The following is a 14,746-nucleotide window of genomic DNA, read 5'->3' on the forward strand; positions in this document are numbered from 1 at the left end:
GCTTTTGGCATTGCTCATTCACATATTATTATGTTTGCATCACCTTAATTGCTAAAAATGTAATGAATTTGTCTTCGACACAGTGGATCTGTAAAGAATGGTTTTATTGCAGCCTATTAGGATATGTAAGCAGGGCTGGTGCAAGCTTTCTCAGCACCCTAAGCCTACTTCTCCCTTTATGCATGTTACTTTACAGTAGTAACCCTTATACACTTTACATCACACATTAATACCCCTTATTCACATTAAATCACAGTAATGCCCCATTGTCATGTTACGTCACAGCAGTAGCCCTTATTCACATCCCACAGTAATGTCCCTTATGCTTGTCGTGTTATACAGTAGGTCCCATTCACATTACGCCACACAGTCTAGCACATTGGAGTAGAGTCCATTCACAGGATGCCAAAAAGAGCCCATTCACATTGGACCTGATTCTAATCTGATCTGTCCCCTGCGTGTTTGCACAGGGGACCGATGGTGAAGTGCTGCGCATGCGCATATTCTCATATGCGCATGTGCAGGGCTTCTGTGCGGGCGCCGTCGCCAACCTCCACATTCTGCCACACAGGGCTTATTCACATTCTGTCACACAGGGCTTATTCACATGCTGCCACACAGTAATACTCCTAATACACATTATCCCACAAATTACTGCCCCTTACACAATGTCACACACAGTTCCCATTATAACACTTTATGGCACACAGTATTGGCACTTATACATTATGGCCCTTATTCTGGTTGGTGCGGTAATATCCGCGTGCGTTCGTGCCGCCGATGTTTTGTGTCTGTGCATGTGCAGAGGCGTCTCTGCTCATGTGCGAGCCGGACGCATGGCAACATTCCACATGAAATGTGTACACTACGAACAGGGGGTGGAGAGGGGCGTGGAGGGCAGTTTGGGCTCATTACCATATGTTTACACCCCGCGTTTTATGGGCGTTCCCATGAAAACGCTGGGCGTACGTATGGTAATGCGGTCGTGACGCACGTGTAGGGGGCGGACATATGACATTGCCGGATGTCAGCTGCCCGCCCAGATCCCTGCTTTTGCACGGAGAAATGCCCGTGTGGTCTGAGGTTGCGGGAGCTGGCGGACCACTCGGCCCTGCATTCGATGTTCTGCGACCATCGAATGATGGGGGAGGTTCCCTGAGATGGAGGAGGTGTATTAGTAATGCCTCCTATACATTATGCCACACATTAATGCAACATAGGTGAACTGGGTTTAATGTTTGGTATCATCTTAACTATTCCTATCTTGGAAGAGCTAATTACATTACATCCAATTATTAGCACTCATCTACTGAATGTAATACTCTCAAATTCAATACATGCAGATGTGTCCAATTATTGTACATCTTTGTGAGTGCTGTTGCAAGCAGTGCCATGTATTCTGTAAGACAGTGCCTCCTGGCGGGCACATGTGCTGTGTTGCTCCCTCAATCCAATATAATTACATGGCATGAACAGTGCTGCCGCGTGGCATATCGATTCACTCGCATGCATGCCAATTCACCTGCCACGATGCATGGACACGCGAATCACGATGCCAGCAAAGATGTAAAACAGACACATCTGTATCTTCTGCTTGTTGCTGATGTTACACCTTTCAACGCTTAGACCTCTCACTAGTGGTTGGCCAGGGAGGGAGTGGGTGGGGGTGTCCTGTGCTTGAAACCTTAGGAATGTTACCAGATGACATAATTTGGTCTCGGTGGGTGGCCCATATTTTTGATAAGTATATCCATTTTACTCTATTTGGCAGAGTTTATTCCAATTATTCTGATTATTATTATTATTATTATTATTATTATTATTATTATTATTATTATTATTATTATGTGTTTAGTATTTTGAGTGTGCACTTGTATTTTTACTTTTTTTCTGTGTGTGACTACAAGTCCCAGCATGGTAGCACCTCTCATTATGTGAGAATTAGGGTGTGAATTGAAATCCCCCCTCCCCCAGTGAGAGATAATATGATGGAGATTCCCACATTCCGCGGACTGCTGCACCTATCGCATGCATTAACTATTCTACTTACTTGTAGGAAAATGATGGTGAATTGATTCTTAAGCACTTTCACTATTATATTTGGCACGGTGGGAGCCCCTGTATTATTCTACTAACCATGACTGATCCATGTTATGACAGAGAGCTATAAATCCATTTACTTTATTTCATTGGTGGGATTCATGGGTAATATTTATATGCCAGGCCCTTACTACATTTGAGGGAGTCGGGGAGGGGATTGGCTTAACGTGACACAGGAGGCATGAGTGACAGGAGGCTGGAATGACACAGGTCAGAGGCTGGATAGATTCAAGAGGCAGCAGGCTGGAGTGATAGGTGTCAGGATGCTGAAGTGACACAGGGCAAGAGCCTGTAGAGACATGGGAAGGCAGGCTGTAGTGATGTGGCAATGGGATGGAGAGACCCAGGGAGCAAGAGGCAAATTGACATGGGGAAGATGGGGCGAGGCGATGGACTACGGCACCGCAGGCTGAGCTGACAGGCGACCCAGGCAGCAGTGAGAGTTGAGCTGATCCCGCTCCGTGCATATCTAATGAGCGGGGACCCAGCGCAGTGCATATTTAATGAGCGGGCCCCGCTCCATACATATGTGATGAGCGGGACCCGCTCATTACCTATGCACGGGGCAGGGACCCGCTCATTCAATATGCACTGCACTGGGTCCCTGCTCATTAGATATGTACAGGGCGGGACCAGCTCAGCTCTCACTGTTGCCTGGGTCACCTGTCAGTTCCACTAGCAGCGCCCACCACAGACTGCCACATATGTAGCTACGCCACTGGGTTTGGGTGGCCAAGGGGAAGGATGCTTGAGAGATATTGGAGGGAGAATTGAATGACAAGGGGCAGGAGGCTGAAGAGAAAATGGGAGGGGAGTCTGGGCAGAGAGCACAGATGGAATGCTAGAGAGTAGGACGTTGGAAAGAAAAGGAGACTGGAGCTGCAGGGGGTAGGAAGCTGGAGTGACATGATGCAGGAGGCTGGAAAGACGGAAGGCTGGAGTTTTGAGTGAAACTCTGGCACCATATGCACCAAATAAGGTTCATGTTCCCACATTGTGCTAGCACCTACCACCATCTCCTGATGATAGACGGGGGCATCTTCCTGAAATAACCCGTCCGGCTTTTGCTTGTTCAGTATCAGCCACTTCACAGTAACACAAACGTCATTTCTGTTGACATCAGTAAGTTTTGAAGCCAAGGCAAAAACTTTCACAACGTAAGCCGTGAGCCTGAGGAGAAGACACCACAGTATAAGGAGGAAGCACTGTACTGCCGCTGAGCAGGAGAGGAGTCACCACAGTATAAGGAGTAAGCACTGTACTGCCGCTGAGCAGGAGAGGAGTCACCACAGTATAAGGAGGAAGCACTGTACTGCCGCTGAGCAGGAGAGGAGACACCACAGTATAAGGAGGAAGCATTGTATTGCCACTAAGCAGGAGAGGAGACACCACAGTATAAGGAGGAAGCATTGTACTGTCGCTGAGCAGGAGAGGAGTCACCACAGTATAAGGAGGAAGCATTGTACTGCTGCTGAGCAGGAGAGGAGTCACCACAGTATAAGGAGGAAGCATTGTACTCCCGCTGAGCAGGAGAGGAGTCACCACAGTATAAGGAGGAAGCACTGTACTGCCGCTGAGCAGGAGAAGAGTCACCACAGTATAAGGAGGAAGCACTGTACTGCTGCTGAGCAGGAGAGGAGACACCACAGTATAAGGGGGAAGCACCGTACTACCGCTGAGCAGGAGAGGAGTCACCACAGTATAAGGAGGAAGCATTGTACTGCCGCTGAGCAGGAGAGGAGTCACCACAGTATAAGGAGGAAGCACTGTACTGTCGCTGAGCAGGAGAGGAGTCACCGCATTATGAGGAGGAAGCACTGTACTGCCGCTGAGCAGGAGAGGAGTCACCATGGTATAAGGAGGAAGCATTGTACTACCGCTGAGCAGGAGAGGAGACACCACAGTATAAGGAGGAAGCACTGTACTGCCGCTGAGCAGGAGAGGAGACACCACAGTATGAGGAAGCACTGTACTGCCGCTGAGCAGGAGAGGAGTCACCACAGTATAAGGAGGAAGCACTGTACTGCTGCTGAGCAGGAGAGGAGACACCACAGTATAAGGAGGAAGCACTGTACTGCCGCTGAGCAGGAGAGGAGACACCACAGTATAAGGAGGAAGCATTGTACTGCCGCTGAGCAGGAGAGGAGTCACCACAGTATAAGGAGGAAGCACTGTACTGCCACTGAGCAGGAGAGGAGTCACCACAGTATAAGGAGGAAGCACTGTACTGCTGCTGAGCAGGAGAGGAGACACCACAGTATAAGGAGGAAGCATTGTACTGCCACTGAGCAGGAGAGGAGTCACCACAGTATAAGGAGGAAGCATTGTACTGCTGCTGAGCAGGAGAGGAGACACCACAGTATAAGGAGGAAGCATTGTACTGCCGCTGAGCAGGAGAGGAGACACCACAGTATAAGGAGGAAGCACTGTACTGCTGCTGAGCAGGAGAGGAGACACCACAGTATAAGGAGGAAGCATTGTACTGCCGCTGAGCAGGAGAGGAGTCACCACAGTATAAGGAGGAAGCACTGTACTGCCACTGAGCAGGAGAGGAGTCACCACAGTATAAGGAGGAAGCACTGTACTGCTGCTGAGCAGGAGAGGAGACACCACAGTATAAGGAGGAAGCATTGTACTGCCACTGAGCAGGAGAGGAGTCACCACAGTATAAGGAGGAAGCATTGTACTGCTGCTGAGCAGGAGAGGAGACACCACAGTATAAGGAGGAAGCATTGTACTGCCGCTGAGCAGGAGAGGAGTCACCACAGTATAAGGAGGAAGCACTGTACTGCCACTGAGCAGGAGAGGAGTCACCACAGTATAAGGAGGAAGCACTGTACTGCCGCTGAGCAGGAGAGGAGTCACCACAGTATAAGGAGGAAGCACTGTACTGCCGCTGAGCAGGAGAGGAGACACCACAGTATGAGGAAGCACTGTACTGCCGCTGAGCAGGAGAGGAGTCACCACAGTATAAGGAGGAAGCACTGTACTGCTGCTGAGCAGGAGAGGAGACACCACAGTATAAGGAGGAAGCACTGTACTGCTGCTGAGCAGGAGAGGAGACACCACAGTATAAGGAGGAAGCATTGTACTGCCGCTGAGCAGGAGAGGAGTCACCACAGTATAAGGAGGAAGCACTGTACTGCCACTGAGCAGGAGAGGAGTCACCACAGTATAAGGAGGAAGCACTGTACTGCTGCTGAGCAGGAGAGGAGACACCACAGTATAAGGAGGAAGCATTGTACTGCCACTGAGCAGGAGAGGAGTCACCACAGTATAAGGAGGAAGCATTGTACTGCTGCTGAGCAGGAGAGGAGACACCACAGTATAAGGAGGAAGCATTGTACTGCCGCTGAGCAGGAGAGGAGTCACCACAGTATAAGGAGGAAGCACTGTACTGCCACTGAGCAGGAGAGGAGTCACCACAGTATAAGGAGGAAGCACTGTACTGACGCTGAGCAGGAGAGGAGTCACCACAGTATAAGGAGGAAGCACTGTACTGCCGCTGAGCAGGAGAGGAGTCACCACAGTATAAGGAGGAAGCATTGTACTGCCGCTGAGCAGGAGAGGAGTCAGAGTACACAGAGGAATAGCTACAATGAGAGGAGCAGTCATCACAATGAGTAATGGAGAGGAAGGGAGTTAGTAGGAGCAGAGTAATAGGGGGAAATAAATAAATTGCTATACAAGTACAGTATAGGATGAAGCTATTTGATTGTGGTGGCAGTCTTGTTAACGGAGGCTTCCTGGCTTTAATACAGGAGTCGGGGGTAGATCTGAAATTCTTTCATTCAATAAAGGATGTTTATTGAATCTCAGAGAGAGAGAGAGAGAGAGAGAGAGAGAGTACCAACCAATTAGCTTAATACTTTCATTTTTCAGACTCTGCTGGAAAAATATTACAGAAGTAGATTGGTTGCTACTTTGGGGTCTATGTACTAATATTCAGAGACAGATAAAGTAGATAAAGATAAATAATCTGGGATGTAACTGGGTCCCTCCCAACCCTCTCCCCAGCCGCTGTGTCTCTCTGCGCAGAGCCAGAAGTTCCTCTATCACATAGAACAGTTTTCAAAATTGAAACTCGTGTTTTTGTTTGGTTTTCACAAAATCGCCCTCAAGTGTTTTGGCTTGGTTATAATGTTTTTTTGGATTCCCGTAAAATCTATCAAAAACAGCTACAACCATGTAATTTTACAACAAAAACATTAATTTCTAGTGGGAACCTTAGATCACAAGGGAGGCACTTAAATGGCAATTAAATATAACACCCAAAATTAATATTTTCTCTATCTGAGATCCGACCATGAGATTGCTTGAGTCGGGACTCGGTTCAACCCAACCCAACCCCAAAGTAATGCGTGTTTTAAACAACTGAACCCAAATCCTCTCTACTAATATTACACAAATGAGACATACTGTAGCTAAACAGAATACCGGGAAGGAATCTGAAAGGTAACATTGAGAAGCAGGTGGATGTACAGTAATAGTATTTTGGGTACTTGTTTAGTTTCGTGGCTTGCCAAACTGCCAGACTGGCTTAAGCTGCGCTACTAGCGTAGCGGCTGTTTGAATTCTGGCAGCTTGCCAACTGCCTAGCCGCCTTACATTATCTGGACTACTTGTATAGTTTCAGGGCGGCAGCTACTTATTTAGTTCGCTGAGTTCTCTGTGGCAGGCCAGCGCTGCTACCCCTAACCTCCTGTCAAGTGAAGTTATTTCCTCGTTCATCTTTACCTTAAACTAAAAAACAGTTAACAGTTCACACATGTTGTCATTACTGTCTCAGGTGTATGATTTTGCAGGTGTGAATGTGTTCCTGAAACACCCTCACCATCCACGCCATCCTGAAGATTGGCGAGCGCAGCGAGCCCCGCGAGGGGACGTGGCACGCGTCTCCCGACCTTTTCATACCCCCACTATCCACATCAGGGTGGAGTTGATTTTATATAGTGTGGCGAGCATGGAGCGCGGCGAGCCGCGCGAAATACATGTAGGGTTATCCGTGTCCCCTCTCGGGGCTCGCTGCGCTCGCCACCCTTCGGGCTTGGTGGCTCGCTGTGCTCGCCACACTATATAAAATCAACTCCACGCCGACGTGGATAGTGGGGGTATGAAAAGGTCGGGAGGACACGTACCGCGTCCGCTCGCCACGCTACAGCGTCCAAGCAGTAGCCAATTTTGCATGTACTACTTAGACGCAATAGCGTCTAAGCAGCAGACGCAAAATTGAGACGCATAGTCAGCACTAAGGTGCCGGCAAATCACTACGCTGACAGGTCATTGTGGCGCGACAATGACCTGTCAGCGCACAGATGACAGTGTATCATTGCATTGCTGCTGGAGCGTCTGAGATGCTCCTACGTATCACAAAGATGGAGCGCCTCTCCGCCGGCGCCCTCATGATCCCATCTCCACAGGAGAGAGGATATCATACAGGCACAAGCGCTGTGTGCTCCTACGTATCACAAAGATAGAGCGCCTCTCCGCCGGCGCCCTCATGATCCACTCCCTACAGGAGAGAGGATATCATGCAGGCACAAGCGCTGTGTGAGAGGCGCTCACTAGGCTTCACAGGACTCGCGCTGCCGCCCTGAAACTAAACAACTAAGCAGCTGGCAAGATGCCAGAATTCAAACAGTCGCTACACTGATAGCGCAGCTCAAGGCAGTTTGGCAAGCTGCCAATATTCAAGCTAGAGCGTCTCGCGCTGCCGCCGCGAAACTAAACAAGTACCGTATTTTGCATTAAATAATTTTCTATTGTTGTACCCTACTCAATTTCCCAGATCGTTAATCTGCAAAGTTGCAGGTCACTGCGAGTAGATCCCTGCCGCCCAAACAGAAAGAGACAACTAATCTGTGAATGAGTTGCAGAAGGATCGCTGCGCACGATCCACTTTCACACCCATATGCAATTCCCGAACCATTGTAACGTTTTAACAGTCTGTTCTAAATCTGTCCGCTTTACGTTTCTGATCCATATTCATATTGGGACTAATTCCGACTAGATCACACAGCACATTTTGTTAGCAAATAGACAATCCATGTGCACTGCAGGTGGGGCCAATCTAACATGTGCAGAGAGAGTTAGATGTGCGGTTAGTTTTTTTTAAGGAACCGCACATATAAAGGTGGTGATTACTTATTACAGATGGGAATGATGATACCAGATTAAGGACCTATTCAGGTCAGTTCGCTCTCCCGTAATGTCAGCTGCCGCCCTGTCCTCGCACAGGGATCACGCCAAGCTAAGACTCCTGAGAGTGTCTTTGTTTTGCGTGCTTGTTCCGCATCATTGGATGGTCGGCGAATGGTGTGGTCCTCGCCCACAAGGCTGCGATGGATGTTTATGCAAAACATCCACTTGCAGCCATGTGGGCGAATTCGGGGAGCAGGATTGAGAACGGCAGGCAGACTTAAAATTACACGCAGCGCTGCGTGTGAACCAGAATCACCTCCTAAATGCGAGTGATGCAATTGAAGTACAACAGAGAATAGATATGAAAGAGAAACAAAAACAATGTATAAATATTGTGCAGAGATGATATACAGTAGGCCGATGTTACCATGTGCTGGATGGATAATGGATCCAGACGCCGTACGAGGAATCTGCTTTACAAAATGCTTTCTGACCAGCTACACCTGTTTTGAGGTAAAAGGTAAAATGTTGGAAATCTGACAATCATAAGAAAGACCTGTGATTGCTGACACACTGGAAATACTGTAAGTCATGGCGCGCAACACATATGGATTTGGATTTACTGTATGAAAAATAATGCTGCTTTAATTTAGCCAGTATCAAAGACATGGAGTATGGAGAAAGTGTTTTGTCACGCTCATGTGTGTATGAATGGATAGCGAAGTGCAAAGAAGGTCGCACAAGTGTCAGCCATGAAGAAGGAGCCCGTCCATGAGAACATTGAGGGTGAAATTGAATAGGATGAGAGATTCAGTTTGGTAAGAAACCAGTTTGATTTTGCAGTGTAAATGATTGCCGCTTTAAAAAACCAAGAGATTTCTCGCCAAATCTCTCACTTTCTGATTCTCTCATCCTATTGAATTGTGTGCACGTGAAATGATTCTGTTGCATGAGTCTGGCGACTGGCGATCTGACTGCCAGACCCCCGGCTGAATGAGCAGCGCTCCATCTGTACTTGGCAAATTTATTTTCAGAAGATTTACCCATTTTCTATTTCCATTTTCTATTTCTATTGGATATATTTGAACCAAGTCCTTATTCTCCTGCAATACCCATATTCATTAACAACTCGGTACTTGTTTCTAGCACGGCGCCACCGATTTTAATTGTATGAAATCCGGTTGCAAAAATTGGGCCAATCGCATCGCATGCAACCAAATCGCATGCGATGCGATCGACCCGACCGACCCGATTTTTTACATTGGAACCAATGTTAAATGGTCCCTGAGACCCGATTTTACATTGGCCCCAATGTTAAATGCCCCCCAGAACCCATTTTTCATTGTATTGCCCCCATTGCATTGTTAACGCCATGCCACGATCAACGTGAACCCGAAGCGTGGTGATCGCAGCGAGCCTGCGAGGGGTGGCGGTACGCGTCCTCCGACCTTTTCATACCCCCACTATCATCGTTGGCGTGGAGTTGATTTTATATAGGTTGTTGAGCGCAGCGAGCCACGAGTCCGAAGCGTGGCGAGGGGACACGCATTACTTCACAGGTATTACGTGTCCCCTCGTGGGGCTAGGTGGCTCGCTGCGCTCGCCACACTATATAAAATCAACTCCACGCCGACGTGGATAGTGGGGGTATGAAAAGGTCAGAGGACGCGTACCGCCGCCCCTCGCGGGCTCGCTGCGCTCGCCACGCTTCGGGTTGGCATTCATTGTGGTGTGGCGTTAACAATGGGGGGGGGGCATTTTACATACAAATTACCCATCAGGGTGGGCATACAATCAAAAATTGGGTATGGGGGGGGGGGGCATTTAACATTGGTTCCTATGTAATAACAGGTCCATCGCATTGGCCGCATTGTATGCCATTATAATGGCATAGAATGGACCCAATTTTACATAGGAATTTAAAATTACATGCAATGCTTACAATGTAAAATCGGGTCGGTCGCGTCGGTCGCATCGCATGCCATTATAATGGCATGCGATGGACCCGAATTTACATTTGTCACCTCAAAAAAAGCCAGAAATCGGGTCGGTCGGATCCCATCGCATACCTTAAGTTAAGGTATGCGATGGGACCCGATGGGACCCGTGCTAGGAAACAAGTACCAACAACTCATTTAAATATTTTCTTCAAGAACACGAGAAAGAGAGAAAACATCTATTGTCACCCGGTCACAACAATGGATTGCAAGCTTATAAACCTAACTTGCATGGACTGTCTTACCATTTTTGATGTACTGAATGGCTTGTTGCCGGCGCTGTACTCCTATTCTCTCCCATTGGCCAGTGGAATCTAAGAAATGAGTAGCGATTACAGATGGAGTTGTGCTCATCATATTCTGTTCTCCGCATCCCCCGGGAGCTACGATCAAGTGATTGAGATTGGCCCCGTCAATGGATTTCTGCACCATTTCACTTATTGGATTTCCTGCATAATATAGAGAACACAGCTTTCAGCAGACCCGGAGATAAATGTGTTGGACAGAATTTTGACATGTGTGTATATATATATATATATATATATATATATATATATATTTCTTTTTTATAAAAATTTTATTTTACATTTTTTATTTTTTACCTTGGATGGTGACAATTGTTTCACTTTCTGTTTTGGGAACAATATTTTTGGGATCCACCGATGGGACGAATTCTTCTTGTAACCCACCTGTTTTTAAAACATTCTACATTATCCAACATGCCCTAGCATTGCGTCTCACAACAATTGCACAATATCTGACGTAAAGCTCAAAAGTCCTTTATTACAATTCATGATACTGATATACCCAGAATTCGATCCCATCACATGTTGCATTGCAGTCAGACACTCTATTCATCACCTATCTGACCCTACATAGGAAGCTGGAGAACTGTATTTAAAGCTCATCTGGTACTTCACAAAAAAAAAATGATCAGCATTGCAGCTGAGCAGCTCTACGTAGTCTGCCGGGGAACGGATGTTTGGCTGCACACTATATAGACCTGCGCAATTGCAAGTGCTGATTATTTATTACAAAGTACAAGCAGCTTCATATACATTAGTTAGTATCAAATAGCTGTTTAACTGTTATACAATAGGTTATGCGCCATTCCCCACTGCAAGGTCTTTGTGGTCCCCGCAGCCAGGGTCCCTGTACAGTACAGTTGTCAGTCGCCGGCACATGCGCAAAAGTCTGGTATCTATGGGCTGCATTGGCTACAGCCCATAGAAGCTGGCTAGGGCTGGATGGTAAGGCAGGGAGTGGCTTCCTATTGCAGCCTGGACTGGCAGTCCGGGAAGGAGGGAACACCTCCCAATGGGACTGCCTGTTATGCGGGTGACTGGCAGTATAACTTCCAATAAGAAGTCACTACCACCCACAATGAAGCCACTGGCTTTACTAATGTTGAGGAAGTGGCTAATTTTACCGTGGGGGTGGGGGTTATAAAACCACCACTGGTTATGGGTGTGAATCCTGGGTATGGCGTTATAGCAATGGCTTTCTCTGATATCAGTTTTGTCAGTCCCCTATTCTCATGAAGGCCTGCTCCTTATGCAACCAGTGGAAAGTCCAGGGGTCTATGTACTAAGCCTTGGAGAGAAATAAAGTGGACAGAGATAAAGTATCAGCCAACCAGCTACTAACTCATGTTACAGACTGTATTTGGAATAATGACAGAAGCTTATTGGTTGGAATTGTATCTCTGATCAGAGAGCTGATTCGCCTTCTGAAGATTCCCATTTGCCAGGTGAGATTAATCTGCACATGTGCACTAGAAAAGATCACGGTGACTCCATAGCACTGTCATGAGACATATCGGTTCTGTGTGGCCATATGGTCACCGCCCAGTTATATTCCAGAAGTGCCTGTTTCCCTGGAAGAGTTTTCCCATCAACAGGTGATCCAATCTGGCGCATACACAGTCAGCTATATCTCTCTATGGCCTCTGACTCAGAATTGGGCTCTTTCATTTATTCTACTGGTGGAGAAGCACATTTCTAGGCTGATTTTTCCTCATACAAATAAAGGTTCAAAATAATAGATCATTATAAATAAAACATTAAGTGGTGATGTAATGAGGCTCAATTTCAACGGCCGTTGCGGGATGCCGGCCGAATCCGGACGTTTTTTTAAAGGAGCAATCACTTACAAGGCAAAACCATGCCTTATAAATGACTGCCCCTTTAAATCAAAAACATCTGAGTGTGGCCAGCATCCCGCAAGGCCGCCGAATCCGGGCAAAGTTACAACCGGCCCATAGAGTTCTAAAGTCTCCTCACTCATGTACAAAATAAATACCTACAAGACATAGCCACATCTGCTCGCACCCTGAATCAGTCCCCTTGTCTGTGAAAGCACCTCAGTATGGGCCATATGTATCAAGCTTCGAAAAGTGATAAAGTGGAGAGCAGTGGCGGATGAGCCACGGGGCGATAGGGGCGGTCGCCCCAGGGCCCCCACACACACTTCTGCGGTGGCAGGTCACGGGTGTCAGGCAGCGCGGTCTGGCAGCGCAGGGTGGGTAGCGCTGGTGAGCAGGGTGTCCCTGCGGCATATGTGAAGTGAGCGGCGGGGTGCCTGCAGCAGATGGGAACTAGTTACTAGTTCCCATCTGCTGCAGGGACTACGCCGCTCACTTCACACACGTCGCAGGGACAGTGGCGCAACTAATAAGTATGTGCCCCCCCAGTAGGGTTAACACCCACTCCCCCCTATGTGGTTAAGAACACACACAAACCCGTGTGGCCGGTACCTCCTGCCTTGCGCAGATCACGGCTGTCTTGCGGGTCCCGGCTCTCCCAGCTCCTGCTGCTTATAAAAAAAGTGACATCCGGAAAATGGCTGCCCCCATACGAAGGACAGTTTTTGAGGATGCTAGAGACGGCAGCCTCCTCTAGCATCCTCAAATCTGTTCTTCGTATGGGGGCAGCCATTCTCCGAACTGCGCTCGCCACACTTCGGGCTCGATGGCTCGCTGCACTCACCCCACTTTATAAAATTAACTCCACGCCCACGTGGACACTGGGGTTATGACGTGGATAGTGACCATATGATTGTGTAAGTGCGTGTTGTGTGTGTAGTGTGTGTGGGTAGTGTGCATGTTACTCACCATCCCGGTGGCTTCGGCACTCGTCTCCCCGCAGTCCGGCATGCAGCTATGTACGCTATTAGCGTAGTCACCGCTGGGGGAGCTTGGAAACCATGTGATGCTCCCCCAGCGGTGACTACACTAAATCGCCGCTATTGCTCCCCGCCGCCTAGAGGTTTGGACGCCGCCCGGACGCCGCTGATTCCCTGCCGCCAGCACAGGGTAAGATAACCCCCCCATGTCTGCCCCGCCGCCCCCGCCCGCCGCACAATGCCCGCCTGATGCCTGCGTTTAACCGGCCGCCCGGCAATGGCTACGCTGATAAAGTAGCCAAAGCTACGTTGTCAGCGTAGCGTAGCCGGGCGCCCGGCGGACATATAAGTACCTTATACAATTATTAGAATACAATTCTGTTATTTTTCACCATTGTACTATACAATTCTGCACACTGACAGTGAGTGGTAATACAGACCTTTGCCTTTGACTTCTGGCTCCAATATTACCGATTTCAAGATCTCTGTTACCCGTCTTCCTTCCGGCTGAAACAAAAAGATTTATGCACTTGAGGGCAGGGCCGGTGCAAGGCACCGGAGCGCCCCAGGCGAGTCGGGGTGGGTGGTACCTGTCGTTCGGCGCTGTCTATTTCAATCTGGCGGCGGAGGCAGCGGGGGTCCCTGCAGTCCATTAAAAATCATGAGCGCTATCCGCCGGGCTATGTGGAAGCGCTTCTAGTGTGAAAACACTGGCAGCACGCTGATTGGCTGAGATCAGCGTGCGCCGTGCTGCCAGAGTTTTAACACTAGAAGCGCTTCCGCATAGCCCGGAGGATAGCGCTCGTGATTTTTAATGGACTGCAGGGACCCCCGCTGCCTCCGCCGCCAGATTTAAATAGACAGCGCCGTAGGACAGGTACCCGGGCGGCACAAAATGCCGCCCTCCAGTGGCCGGCGCCCTAGGCAAATGCCTAGATTTGCCTAGTGGTGGCGCCGGCCCTGCTTGAGGGATGTGTAGTGGAGTCTACAGAGCTGGAATGATGAGGACGGATATGTGATGTGCTAATTGGTGACCACTTGTGCTATATTATCAAGACTCAGACCCGCTGGCTAGGCTGCATTTATTCGCTACCTAGGGAGCAGGTTATCTGCCCGCCAAATGCACGCCCCCCCCCCATGCCCCTCCCAAATCCCCACTCTACGCTGTGAGCAGATGTGTCCACACAGGGGGGGGGGGGGGTAATAATTTGATGATCGCTCACCATCTAATGATTTTTTCCTCTCCGCATATAAAAGTAAGGAACGGAGGCTGGAGTCATGTGATGTTATCCGCCAGCCCTGAGCACGCAGCGGCACTCCTGCGCCCGCTATCGGACACCCCCACTGTTGGAGGCGGGGCTAAATTCGGACCTATACAAACAGGT

At 48.6% G+C, this 14,746-nt stretch overlaps 2 protein-coding genes across 2 annotated transcripts in view; one reads left to right on the top strand and one right to left on the bottom strand.

The window, feature by feature from the left end:
* Positions 1 to 14,746, top strand: part of LOC146075793 (A.superbus venom factor 1-like) — a 262,596-nt gene that overhangs the window by 139,317 nt on the left and 108,533 nt on the right. The gene's annotated exons all lie outside the window — the stretch shown is intronic.
* LOC146072190 (venom factor-like) overlaps positions 2,312 to 14,746 on the bottom strand; it is a 113,210-nt gene continuing 100,775 nt past the window's right edge. Inside the window, exons 22-27 of the mRNA XM_083179516.1 lie at positions 13,802 to 13,868; positions 10,841 to 10,927; positions 10,484 to 10,687; positions 8,669 to 8,744; positions 3,072 to 3,270; positions 2,312 to 2,389 (exon numbers count right to left, since the gene is read on the bottom strand). Of these exons, the coding sequence (XP_083035642.1) occupies positions 2,312 to 2,389; positions 3,072 to 3,270; positions 8,669 to 8,744; positions 10,484 to 10,687; positions 10,841 to 10,927; positions 13,802 to 13,868 (711 nt within the window). The remainder of the gene's footprint in view (positions 2,390 to 3,071; positions 3,271 to 8,668; positions 8,745 to 10,483; positions 10,688 to 10,840; positions 10,928 to 13,801; positions 13,869 to 14,746) is intronic.

This window comes from Crinia signifera, chromosome 4 (assembly GCF_055691185.1).
Source record: "Crinia signifera chromosome 4, ASM5569118v1, whole genome shotgun sequence".
Taxonomy (NCBI): Eukaryota; Metazoa; Chordata; class Amphibia; order Anura; family Myobatrachidae; genus Crinia; species Crinia signifera.